We start from the raw sequence: 11,669 nt of genomic DNA, 5'->3' as shown, positions 1-11,669 counted from the left end.
TACAAGATTGCACTGAGAGAGATAAAAAAGAATGTCAGGTGAGACAAAAGAGAGCAAGAGGCGGAAAGAGAAGGAGGAATGCAGGGTGCAAGGCGAAAGAGATACGACAGAGGGAAAGAGAATGAGAGTGGAAATTTGAGGAAAAGAAAGAGTGAGAAATCGAAAGTCAGGGACGAAGAGAGCGTGTGTAAGAGAAGGGGGGGGCAGGTGAAAGGGGGGCAGGTGAAAGGGGGAACTAACAGGTGACGCATATGAGAGTCAGTCCAGTCCAACAGGTGCAGCTGTAAAGAAGAAGAATCGGGTAAGAGAGAGAGACACAGGAGGAGGAGAGAGTGAGGGGGAGGGAGGGAGGGAGAGAGTGCTGACAGACAGGAAGTGAGACGAATGTTCGGTGTCTGGCTTCTGTCCGCTGACAATGAGGTGAAGACAACCAGAGGAGCGTCCCGAAGACAACAGTGAGGTGAAAATCCTCCCAAAAAAAAAAGAAAACGAAAATAACGAAAGAAAGATCTCCTGGCCTAGGCACAGGACGTACTCTATCCCAGCTGTATTTCATGCGCAGCACAGTAGAGTTGATCAAAGCGGAGGTATTCTCCAAACATCCTGTGAAGCGAACAGCAGAGAACAGCCAGCGGAATCCCCTTTCGCTGGGGTCGGGGGGTTGATTGAGAGTTTCCTGTTTTTTTTTTTCCCCAGCTCTTAATGAGAAACTGTGAACCTGACTACTTCCAGGTACTACTTGGCCTGGAACTGTAAAACATCCACATCCAAACAATAAGGAGTTTTTTTTTCAAACTCTTGAGCAGTCCAAAAATTTCCACAAATGTAAAAACCTGTGAGGAAGGAACAGCTGCTGTTCCATGGTGAATGCTGCTGCTGGTGACTCATCCAAACAATAATTACTTGGTGATGGACATAAAAACAGATTGAAGTCTGCACATTACAAAATGCTCCCAAAACCATAATTTCATAATGTACCCTTTCCAGTCAAAAGTACAATATTTGTCTTTGAAATGTAGTAGTGTGAAAGTATCCAAAACTATAACCTCAAGTAAATATACTGTTACTGTCCACCACTGGTGGACACAATAGAGATGGACTTTTAAAAAATACCTGAGTGTCTGACTCAACAAATTGACTAAACTCGTCTTACCATGAGCTAAAATGAGCTAATTCCATCCAGCCTCCATGTATAAGCCTGTTGACGTATTTGCCCTTGAGTGTTTCATTGTCAGGCATCTCATTGACAAATTAATTTAGTCCTGGAGGAGCTTTCATTAACTAGCTCATCCATCTTTCAGCTTCTCCATCAGCCGATTCAGTGAAAGGTCAAAAGTTGGAGGTTCCTGAAAAACAATCACTGGTGTGATCAGTTTGCTGAATGCGCGTATGTAGAGCAATATATGCTATGGTATTTTACTGGTGGGGTACAATACCAGTATAAATAATACCAATACATGGTGTAATATTTTACTGGTAGGGCACAATACCAGTATAAATAATACCAATATATGGTATGGTATGGTGTTGTGTGCCTTTAGTGTGGAGCGTACCATGTTACTGTGTGAGGCCCTGTCCAAACGAACTGACAGAATGCATTAAATTCAATGAAAGCCAATTAGACAAGCATATGAATTAACACTACATTTGAATGATTACAAAATTTGTCAAATAATCAGTCACTGACGATGGTCTTTATGACCGAAACGTTTGTCCTCCTATCACTCATGCACTTTGAGCACTTTAGCACGTGGTTGAGCATGTAAAGAATAAAGAAAAAAATATTTTTTTCCCCTAGTCTCTGTCGAAGGAGACATTTTTTGTGGTGTACAAGTCTTCAACAGTTTTGTTCCTCTATATCAGCACCATCATGATGACAAATTCTATTAATTTACCAATTCATATTTACTTAATTTGGATAGTGATGTGATTTAGTTGTACTGTATGCAGTGCTGCCTCAGATGCAGTGCTGCCTCAAGCCTCTAGAGGGCTCAAGTAAGATTAGGCAAACTTTTCAGATGATTTTTGACTGGGATAACCAGCCCAGTCCAACATTTACCCGTCGGAATGTGGGCATTTCGTCCACATGTGGGTGTTTCGCAGGACCTTTTGATTATTGGCTCCGAAGGACAGCCAACGACATGACAGAACGTTTTGTCTCATGGCTGGGAGGACAAGCGTATATCCCACAATCCAGTAGAAGACAGTATAATGTTGCTACAAAGTATTGCTACGTACCAAAAAAAGGAAGTTGACTGCCAAATATATCATTATATCATGTGAGTGACTCATTATTTTACCTGGGATGTACCTTCTGATAGTTGTACTTGAATGTTGACATAATAATGTTAACATTCAAGTACAAGTGTTTCAGTAGCGCAAGCTCCAAAAATAATTAAGGTGTCTAGGATAAAGATACCGAAGATTAGTCAGTGACGTCACTGTCACGCGACACGGTACATTGACGGTGGACGGCACACGATAGAGGCTTCTTATAAGCAGAGTTCTAGAACAGAGATCCGGGACGGGACGGGGGCCGGAGTCTGTCCGTCGCTCTCTGGCCAGCCAGGGCGCGAAAAAGTTATCCCAGTCACAATTGACAATTGTCATAGTTATCCCAGTCACAATTGACAATTGTCATTTGTTCTTGTTTTAGCAGGGGTGGGCCCAATGGGGGGGAAAACTAAATAACAGTAGCGTTTATGCCCTGCTCCATTCATTTAAATATACTGCTGTGAATGGAACCCAACCCTTGGTGTGCCATGCTCTCATTTCGAGCTCCACACAGACTGTAACCCTGGTAGTGTTAGTGCCATGCTCTGCTGCTAACTGAGCCACATAGGTCATGGAACCCTACTCTTACTATTCCGTCTGGCAGCTCATGCAGTGCAACCTTCACGTATAGTATTATGAATTCCCTCCTCTTATCAATTATTTCCTAACGTTCCCTCCCCATTGAAGGCTGAAAGCCTCTGCATCAAAGGGCCTGTAGTCATCAGTTCATTGCTGTTTACTACAGTCTGGAAATGGAAACCTAACTATGGCTCTGGGGCATAATTAGGTTTCGGTTTCCCTTCAGAGACTATAAATAAAGAACTGGTTCAATGCAAGTCATTCCTACCCGGTAGATCCAGAGATATAGACATGGCCCCAACACTGGTAAGTGAATTCCTGTTTGTTTACTATTGTTATTCACAAAGCTTGTAAAGTGCCCGGTAATGATTTGAAATGCTCACCTGTAAAAAGTATTTGAAGAGATATTTCAACCCTGATAATATATTTTCATGAATGCATTTCAGATATATTTTGGCCAATGTAAAATAATGATGCAGCTGGTTAAGGTGGGGCTGATTTTAATTAATTTACATTCTGCTGGGGAGCTTAACCTATAATAATACATCACACAATTCATTTTTACATAGTTTTGTATTAATATTGTAAATCTGCAAGTAACTGAAGTGTGAGTGGAGTAAAAAGTACAATATTTGTCTCTATGATGTAGTAGATTAAATTATCAAAAATGTAAATACTCATATAAAACACAAAGTTATACGATAATTGAGTAAATGTACTTACAGTAGCTACTTTCCACCACTGCACAAAAACAACTTTAAATGGTTACATTGACATATTGGCACTGCAGCAACAAAAAGGGTAAGATTAACAAACAAACCAGCCACAATGCGGATTTGTGCAAAGGAACACATGACATGAGAGGGGAGTGTTTGGTAAACAGGTGAACTATGTCATATTTATTCAATATGCCTAACATTTGCACATGTGCAAATGTACAGTGACAACTACCGCAACAACAGCATTGATAAAAGCGTATAATTTTAAATTATATTTCTGATAACATTTATGCTTCTTTTTTAGTTTGAGAAGGAGCCTAAACCCGGTGATCTGATTGAGATCTTCAGGGGACTATATCAGCACTGGGCAGTCTACGTCGGACACTATGAGGTCATTGACTTGATACCACCCTGTGAGTCCAGCTCCATTTCAGCTTGTTTTTTCCAACAGCAAGTGCAGTTAATTAGTTACAGTATGACAACAAAAAGCCATGGTGAAATCAGGAGAAAATCTAATTTGCTGTCTCAGTTGGCCTCTTTCTTAAGAGTAGTGAGTAAACTGCAGGTCAAATTCAACACACCCACAGTGGAGTACAGAGCCAGAAGGTCAATAGAGTCCACTGATAGCAACACAACACTCTACACTGATATCGTATCTCTCTCGCTCTAAGTCCTTTAAGCACTTACGCCTTATTTTGTACTTCGTCATACGACAGTGTGTGTAGCTCACAACACATCGTGTTGTGAGCTTTGTAGGTCTGCTATTTTTGTAAATGAATATTTTCACCTATAAAGACAAAACAGAAATGCCCAAAATAGGGATGCCAGGTTAAAATTGGTTACGTTTTTTACTGGTCTGACTACCATCTTCCACTCTGCCCCACCTTTCAGCTGAACAGGAGGGTGGCCTGGGCGGCCTTTTTTCGCTTATGGAAAATGATCAGGCGATAGTGAGGTGCCAGAGATTGTGCGACGTGGTTGGCTCCGACAGCTTCCAGGTTAACAACCAGCTGGACGAACGGTACACGCCTCGCAGGCCTGGTCACATCATCAGAGAGGCCCGGAGACTGGTGGGGCAGATGCGACCTTACTGCTTCGCCTCCAACAACTGTGAACACTTTGTCACGGAGCTAAGATACGGAAGGCCGGAGTCTCGGCAGGTGGGCATCACATCACATAGCTGTCAGGGCTGAATTCATGACAGCTCACCAGTGGAATGAGAATGATGCAACAACAACACCAGTGTACAATAGTATTACATGAATACTGCCATGTTTATAAAGAGTTAAATAACTCTAAAAGTGTTAATTTAACTGTACAAATGGACCCAAATAGACCCTGTGTAGAGGTTCCATCCCTTATGTTGCTCAGTGGAGGAAGCTAAGCACTAAAACCACCCTGACAGGATTACAGGTAGTAGTTTTAACAGTTCTTTACCGTTCCCATAATGGGAAATACCATTATCAATGAAACACCACCCGCAAGTGATACTATAGACCAAGGGTCTGCGCCTGCCATTCATTTTGACAACACACCGATCAAACACAATCTTTTTAACGTTGCAGTGAAGCAGATGTGATTGTCAGTATTTCAAGGAACTGCAGATGATTAGTGCGATGATTCGCCTGTTTTCACACCAGAGAGGGTTGCCAAGCTGCCAAGCACATCTGCTACTACCAGCATGTTTTTGTTGCAGCTGTACTCGACTAACTTTGTGAAACTTCCGATACTTTATTAGCATGACTGTCAAACGGAAACTGTTTTGCCAAGCCAAATGTCAACAATTTCAAATTGAGTTGTCTGTTAGAGGATCATTTGACTCAAAGAAGCCTTCAAGTCCTATAAGATCATTCTATACTGTACATATTTACCATTGCCATCCCCAGGGGATATCAAACCCATAATGCTTCCAGGGCAAGTGACTTGCAGACCATTAAACATGAACAACACGAGCCATTCAAATGCAAACATAGAGACATACCCCAGTATGTTCAGTTTAAAAGGTGTTTGTGCAAATAAGCAGTTTTTATTAAGCAGAAATAAAGTTACAATTAACTGTTGCAACCCTATAATTTCCTACGTCAAATTAGAAGATAAGCGCATAGTAGTGCATCAGAAATATATAAAGAATACAGAATGTGTCTTTAACCCTCCACTTTTATGTATCTTCAGGTCCGTACAGTCACGGAGGCTGCATTAGGAGGTGTTGCTGTTGTGGGAGCAGTAGCGTTGGGGGCCCTTCTCTTCGGGGCCCTGCTAAAAAATGATGATGACAACAAAAAAAGGAGACATGATAACGATCAATGCGTTTCTCAATGAAGCAGCTTGAGAAACGCAGAGAAACTGATGGTATCAGTTCTCTATTCCAGATGCCGTTGCATGAGTCATCTCAGAGACATTTCTTTGACTTTTGTTTTTTTTATTAGGATTTATTTTTGCACAATTCAGATTTTGAATTAATCGTATAGATTGCATATGAATTAAAAATGAACTGTCTTCACGTGAAGTATCCTGGTGGCTAAGCCATTTGGGAAACTTGATAAGCATGTTAGGCACAGAAGTACTTGTGATTTAGGTTCAAATCCGCTGAACTGTGTTGCATGTCTTGTCCTTGCTCCCTATCACATCCTTCCAGTCTATTTATAATGTACAGTAGCCTACTATCTATTAAAAAATGCCTTAAAACTCATCTTTGAAAAGGTTTGTTTTCTTGTTCTTGTGCTTTTGGTTCAGTTCACTTTAGACTTAATGCACTCTAGATTGGTGCCTTGTATTTAGCTGCCCCAAACTTCACTTCATTTTACAATGTTGCAGTGTATGCAGGACTTATTCATTTAATTACAACAAATTTGGAGTGCAACCAAATCATTATCTATGCATTTCGGCATACATTTAAAGGCACAAATATTTTTCTACTGCAAGATTTGCTCTTTAACCACTTGCGCCCGATATACTTGAATGAATAGCAAAAATAGCTGATCTACAAGCTCATAACGAGTCGCATCACTATTTTTTTTTAAATGAAATTGTTGATTTTGGTTTTAAGAGTTCCCCCTATAATGACATGCCCAAAATAGTGTTAAGCAAGAAAAGGCTGCACATTGTCCATACAGCCTGGACAGTGCAACAGGAGAACACTGAATAATCTGTGTTTTTCTTACAGCCTAGTTATGGGCTTAAATTGTGTTTATCCCCCACACTTTCTATGCCAGCATTGTGAGAGCATCACAATCTACCACTGTTAGTGAATGAACCCACATTACAGCCAAGGCAGGTGGAGCAGCAAGAATTCACACACAGGACTATGTGATCTACATGCCATATGTGCATGATGTGTGTGTGTGTGTGTGTGTGTGTGTGTGTGTGTGTGTGTGTGTGTGTGTGTGTGTGTGTGTGTGTGTGTGTGTGTGTGTGTGTGTGTGTGTGTGTGGTGCACTGACAGCTGAGTCAAGTAGCAATGTGATGTGCACATATTCATACATGTGCGTGCATGAATGTGTGCAAATGCTGTGAATGTGAGTGTGCACACATTGTACGTGTGTGTGTGTGTGTGTGTGTGTGTGTGTGTGTGTGTCCGCGCTCGTACTGACAGCTGAGTGAAGGATCACTATAACGTGCCCTCCTTCTCCCATCTCCCCCTCCTCCTCTCCTCCTCCTCAGGGGCCCTTCCATCCCCATCTGGATCACCACCATGGAGGATCAGGCAGGCCTACACTGTAAGAAGTGTCCATTCCAAAAAGTTACTTATAGTTAGTATATGCCGTTATTAGCCTGGAAACCAGACAAATGTGCCTGGGCAAAAAAAAATTGTTTTAGCAACTTTGTGATATAGTTTGGCCATGCCAGGCTAGGCCACTGACTTTTACCCACACGAACCCTAGCTACCCCAATTCTGGGGCAAACATTCTGCAAAAATAGCTCACGCGACGTGCTGTAGATCGGCAATTTTTTGGAGAGCGAGGTGCAGAGGGAAAAAAGGAGGGGACCAAGTATAAGTATAAAGGGGACGCATTTCAACGAAGTATAAAGGGTTTAAATAACTAGAGAGAGAGGCATTTGCTAAAACCTAATAATAATCAAGATTAAAATGTGCAGTGATAGATCAGAATAACCTAAACTAGTTGCTACTAGTTCATCTGATTCTGTTGATTCTGTATTCTGTTGCTCACATAGCATGAAGGACAGGAAATATTAATTATGTGACAACTATATCAGCATAACTAACATAGCCTCTGGTTGAAGCAGGCTAGACTTTGAAGGATAGAAAACCAATACAAGGCTATGTAACTTGAACGCAATTGATCGAAAGCAAGCAATCAATAAAATATTTAAAAAGAGCAGATCTTTCTGTATTACAGAAGAAAAGAAGTAACCACTGTATAAAATAAAAAGATTACGTTTACTGTTATGTACACAAGATGCAATAATAAAGAAATCTGGAACTGCCACCGTTACAGAGTTTTTACATAGAACTCTGTGAAGTGAACTCTGGGAAGTGTCTACAATGCGCACAGAAAGCAACCACCTTGTAAAAAGCACAGAGATGAGCACTTCCAAAAGTTAAGAAAAGTTCAACAAAAAATGATAATGACATAGATTCCTTTTTTGGGGGTTGTTGTGGCAATGAAATGTGTGCATGTTGCAGATTTCCCACCAAAAAAAGCACCATCAACAACACTTAACACTACACAAAAAAATGTTTTGTGTAGTGTGTAGTGATTTTCAGTGATTTGATCAAATAGACTGTGTTAGAGGGGTGTCTCATTATCCCACTTAAATATACCCGGAATTAGAATATGCAAAATAGAATATGCATCATCTTTGAGTGATGATTTGAGTTTTAAAACTCTATAAAGGATGACATGGGTATTTTTTGCAGTGTAGGAGCAGGCCTCGCGGCCCAGGGCCAGGCCAGTAAAGCCGATAGCAGGTGGGGGCAGCTGGGCTGGGCCTGGTCCCCAGAACCAGTACAGCACCCTACATTGTTCCTGGGGTCACCCCTGGAGAGCTCCATGAAATCCTGGGTGGGCTGCAGAGGCTTGGGTCATGAGACCACTTCCAGAAATAATAAAACCAACATAGTCTTTAAGTTTCGCTGCATGGGGGCTGAAGAGAATAGCCTTATTGTCACTGATCATTAGGATCACAATTAAGAAGCCTCATCACTTCAATTGCACTACAATTAACCAAAACCCTGTTAGGAGTCTTAATATGGACAATACATGCCCAGGTGACTTTGTCATGTCATTTGTGTAGAATATAATGACACTCAAATAGTGACTAGTCAGTGTGTCAAATTCTACAATACACATGGTAGGCTACAGGCAGAACAGACTCTTGTACCAAGTTCAGTGAAGTGCAGCATAATTCAGTCACATGATATGTCACTCCATATTTTATACTCTATACAGTAGCTAGAATTTCATGATTACACAATGTAACCTATAGATCGTTTGCTATATAAGTAGCCTATATAGGGCGTTAAGTGGTTAATTAATTGCACAATATGCACAATATTAAATTAAAGTACAATAAATGTGCAAAAACAAGACAAACCAGCTTTCACAGTGCATACTGACACACACTGTTTCAAGTCAGTACATCACATAGTGTGACAAGTCACATTCTACATGCTTCTGGTGTACAAGAACAAAGGGAATAATTCAGCTACATTTCGTCAACAAGTTTGTAATCACCAAGTCTAGCTGCATTTTTCCTCTTGTTCAGTTCACTGATTCATTCAAGCATTTGGTCAAGTCTGTGAAGACTCAGGCTGTGACAGATATTGATGCCATATTTACTGTTTACATGGCAAATGGTGTCACACAATGCTGGGGTTCAAGCCCCACTCACTCTGGGAGCCTATCCATCCCCAGTCGTGGATACAGCTAATAATGACTGCTGGAGCTGGATAAGAGTTATACTGTTCTGGACTAACAATACCAAGTTCCTATTGTAGCCTGGGGGGGTTAGAGTTACCATTGTGGTTTGTGACAGAAGGAATTACAACAGCCAATGAAAAGACCAGAGAAGCCTGTGATAAAAAGCGACGTGAAAAGGCAGCCATGGGAGCCGAAAACCAACTACCTTTGGTGTCTGTGTCATTCACTGGAATATATGGCCGCCCACTCAGAGCCCTGTCACTGCTAACATCTCACATCCAAGTTCCCAAAGAGGCACAGACAGAAGGGAGAGGTTGGAGGGTGGAGGGGTAGAAGGGAGGGGGTGGTGGTAAAGTCTAGGACCAGGGGTTGCTTTTAAAGCCCCCCAAATCTGTCCCGTTCGGTACAAAGATGTTATTGAGCCTTGTCTTTGCACCTGCTCGGGCCGTGGAGGCGATGGCACAGGCACTTCCTGTGCTGTGAAATAACCAAGGAGGGAAACAACAGTCTTCTTCCACCTCCCTCTGTCCTGCCCCTCCCTCCTGCATAAAAAAGCCCTCACAAACCGTGTTTAAGGGATAAAAAAGAAGAAAAAATAACGGCTGCCACACGCTGGTCCAGATAAGTCAACAAACAAGGGCCCAGTGCAACTTTGTTCATCCTATGTGGAGGCTTTTTGTGAGTGAAAGGGGGTGGGTTTCGGGGGGAGCGACGAGTAGTACCACATTAAAAGGAGACTTGGGAGGAGATGGGAGGTGGTGGCATGGCGGGCTGGACCACCCGAAATGTAAAAAGATTTTCTGGGCACCGATGCCCGCCCGTTCAGGTGGCTAGCGGTTGGAGGGAGCAGTGAGGGCAGCAACCTCCTCCCGCTGTCGTCCTCCTCCCTAGAAGGCTTACAATGGCCAAACTGTTTCATCAAGGATGGGGGTGGGGGGGGGGGGGGGTGGGGGATCTGCCCACTGAGGGAGAGAGAGATTAGAATCACAATGGCCTGGGTTAATGACGTTTGCGCCGCTAAAAGAAACAAGAGTCGTTACTAAAAAAGCCATTAGGGCCTAAAAGTCACAGAGAAGGAGAGGGTTTGTTTGGAAGCTGATTACCCATACAGAATTCTAAACAGAACAATGATTAGCCTATACAACTCTGGTAGCTCAATGTCCCATTTGTGGCTGGTTTTCAGGGCTTTAATGCCACTATAACTAGGGATCTTTTTTATTATTAAAGAAGTTTGTTTCATGGATTAGTTTCAGTTACTCTTTCAGTTACCCGTGGACAGAAAAAGGCTTAGCACTATGGTGGATGATTTGCAGTATTTTCACAGTGTTGAGGGTAGTCTTATGAGATTTTTTTTCCTGCCCAGTTGCACTCTTCTTTGGATGCAGCAAGCAGAGCTAAGTTGGAGCTGGCAGAAGCGACCATGATTGAGGCAGGGGGAAAACTAGACGCTTTGAAGAAGAGTGAGGCAGTGAAACAGCATTTTAAATGTTGGATGGCACACCAAAGAGCAGAGTACCAACACTTCAGCTTCTTTAGAAGCTCAGTCTAGGGCCACCAAATAGAAGATGTTCTGTTGACCCCTCCAGAGAGAGACCATAGATCCAACACTATGCCACATGGCTTAATAATCATTTCATGCCATGTGATTGATTCTCAAGTGGTTAGGACTCCAGTCCCATGCACCCAATATGACCTCAGATCAATCCCTTTGCTACCTGAGACAGGAGTCTCTTGATCTCTGTGTCCCTCTCAGCTTTCCTAATTTCCTATTGTTTGTCTCAGTCAAAAATATGAAGGAGAGAGCAATGCCCATTCTCCTTTTAAACAAGGCTAAAGACCAGAACTTTGAAAGGCAATCGTGGTCAATCAGAATAGAATTTGAAAAATCTGACAGACACATCTTGGTCACATGAATACAGAGATATGGTGTACCAATTTTGGTGAGACGCCGATCGGTCCAACAGTGCCGGAGATTATCTGCTCACACACACACATACATGGACGGACGGACGGACAGGGGCGAAAACATAGTCTTGGGCACGCCTTCGGCCTAGCGGAGACAATTACAGGTCAAAACATCTGTAAGAGGTTTTGATTGATTGATTGTTTGAATACTTTATTAACAGTTTGCAAAAAAAGGCACAGATTTACACAAAAGAATGCTAAAAGGATAACCCAATAAGCTCAGTGCTTGTTTCCATTGAGGTCCTGTGTA

General features: G+C 42.2%; 1 protein-coding gene across 1 annotated transcript; it reads left to right on the top strand.

Annotated features, from left to right (window-relative positions):
- The first annotated feature begins 3,043 nt into the window (after positions 1–3,043).
- LOC308074447 (phospholipase A and acyltransferase 3-like) lies at positions 3,044–6,198 on the top strand. The gene is made up of 4 exons (XM_080413892.1): positions 3,044–3,159; positions 3,877–3,985; positions 4,464–4,732; positions 5,745–6,198. Exons 1-4 carry the CDS (start codon positions 3,145–3,147, stop codon positions 5,889–5,891), a joined length of 540 nt encoding a protein of 179 aa, XP_080270018.1. The 5' UTR covers positions 3,044–3,144; the 3' UTR covers positions 5,892–6,198.
- Positions 6,199–11,669: the final 5,471 nt, after the last annotated feature.

The sequence above is a fragment of the Gymnoscopelus braueri genome (assembly GCF_963280865.1).
Source record: "Gymnoscopelus braueri genome assembly, chromosome: 19".
NCBI classification, from domain to species: Eukaryota; Metazoa; Chordata; class Actinopteri; order Myctophiformes; family Myctophidae; genus Gymnoscopelus; species Gymnoscopelus braueri.
The sequence above is the reverse complement of the archived record's forward strand: the minus strand, read 5'-3'. Positions and strand labels throughout refer to the sequence as shown.

Bases quoted from the DNA above. Each gene is read 5' to 3' on its own strand.
- LOC308074447 (XM_080413892.1), top strand. The intron at 3,986-4,463 runs GTGAGTCCAGCT...CCCACCTTTCAG, and splicing joins CATTGACTTGATACCACCCT to CTGAACAGGAGGGTGGCCTG. The intron at 4,733-5,744 runs GTGGGCATCACA...ATGTATCTTCAG, and splicing joins GAAGGCCGGAGTCTCGGCAG to GTCCGTACAGTCACGGAGGC.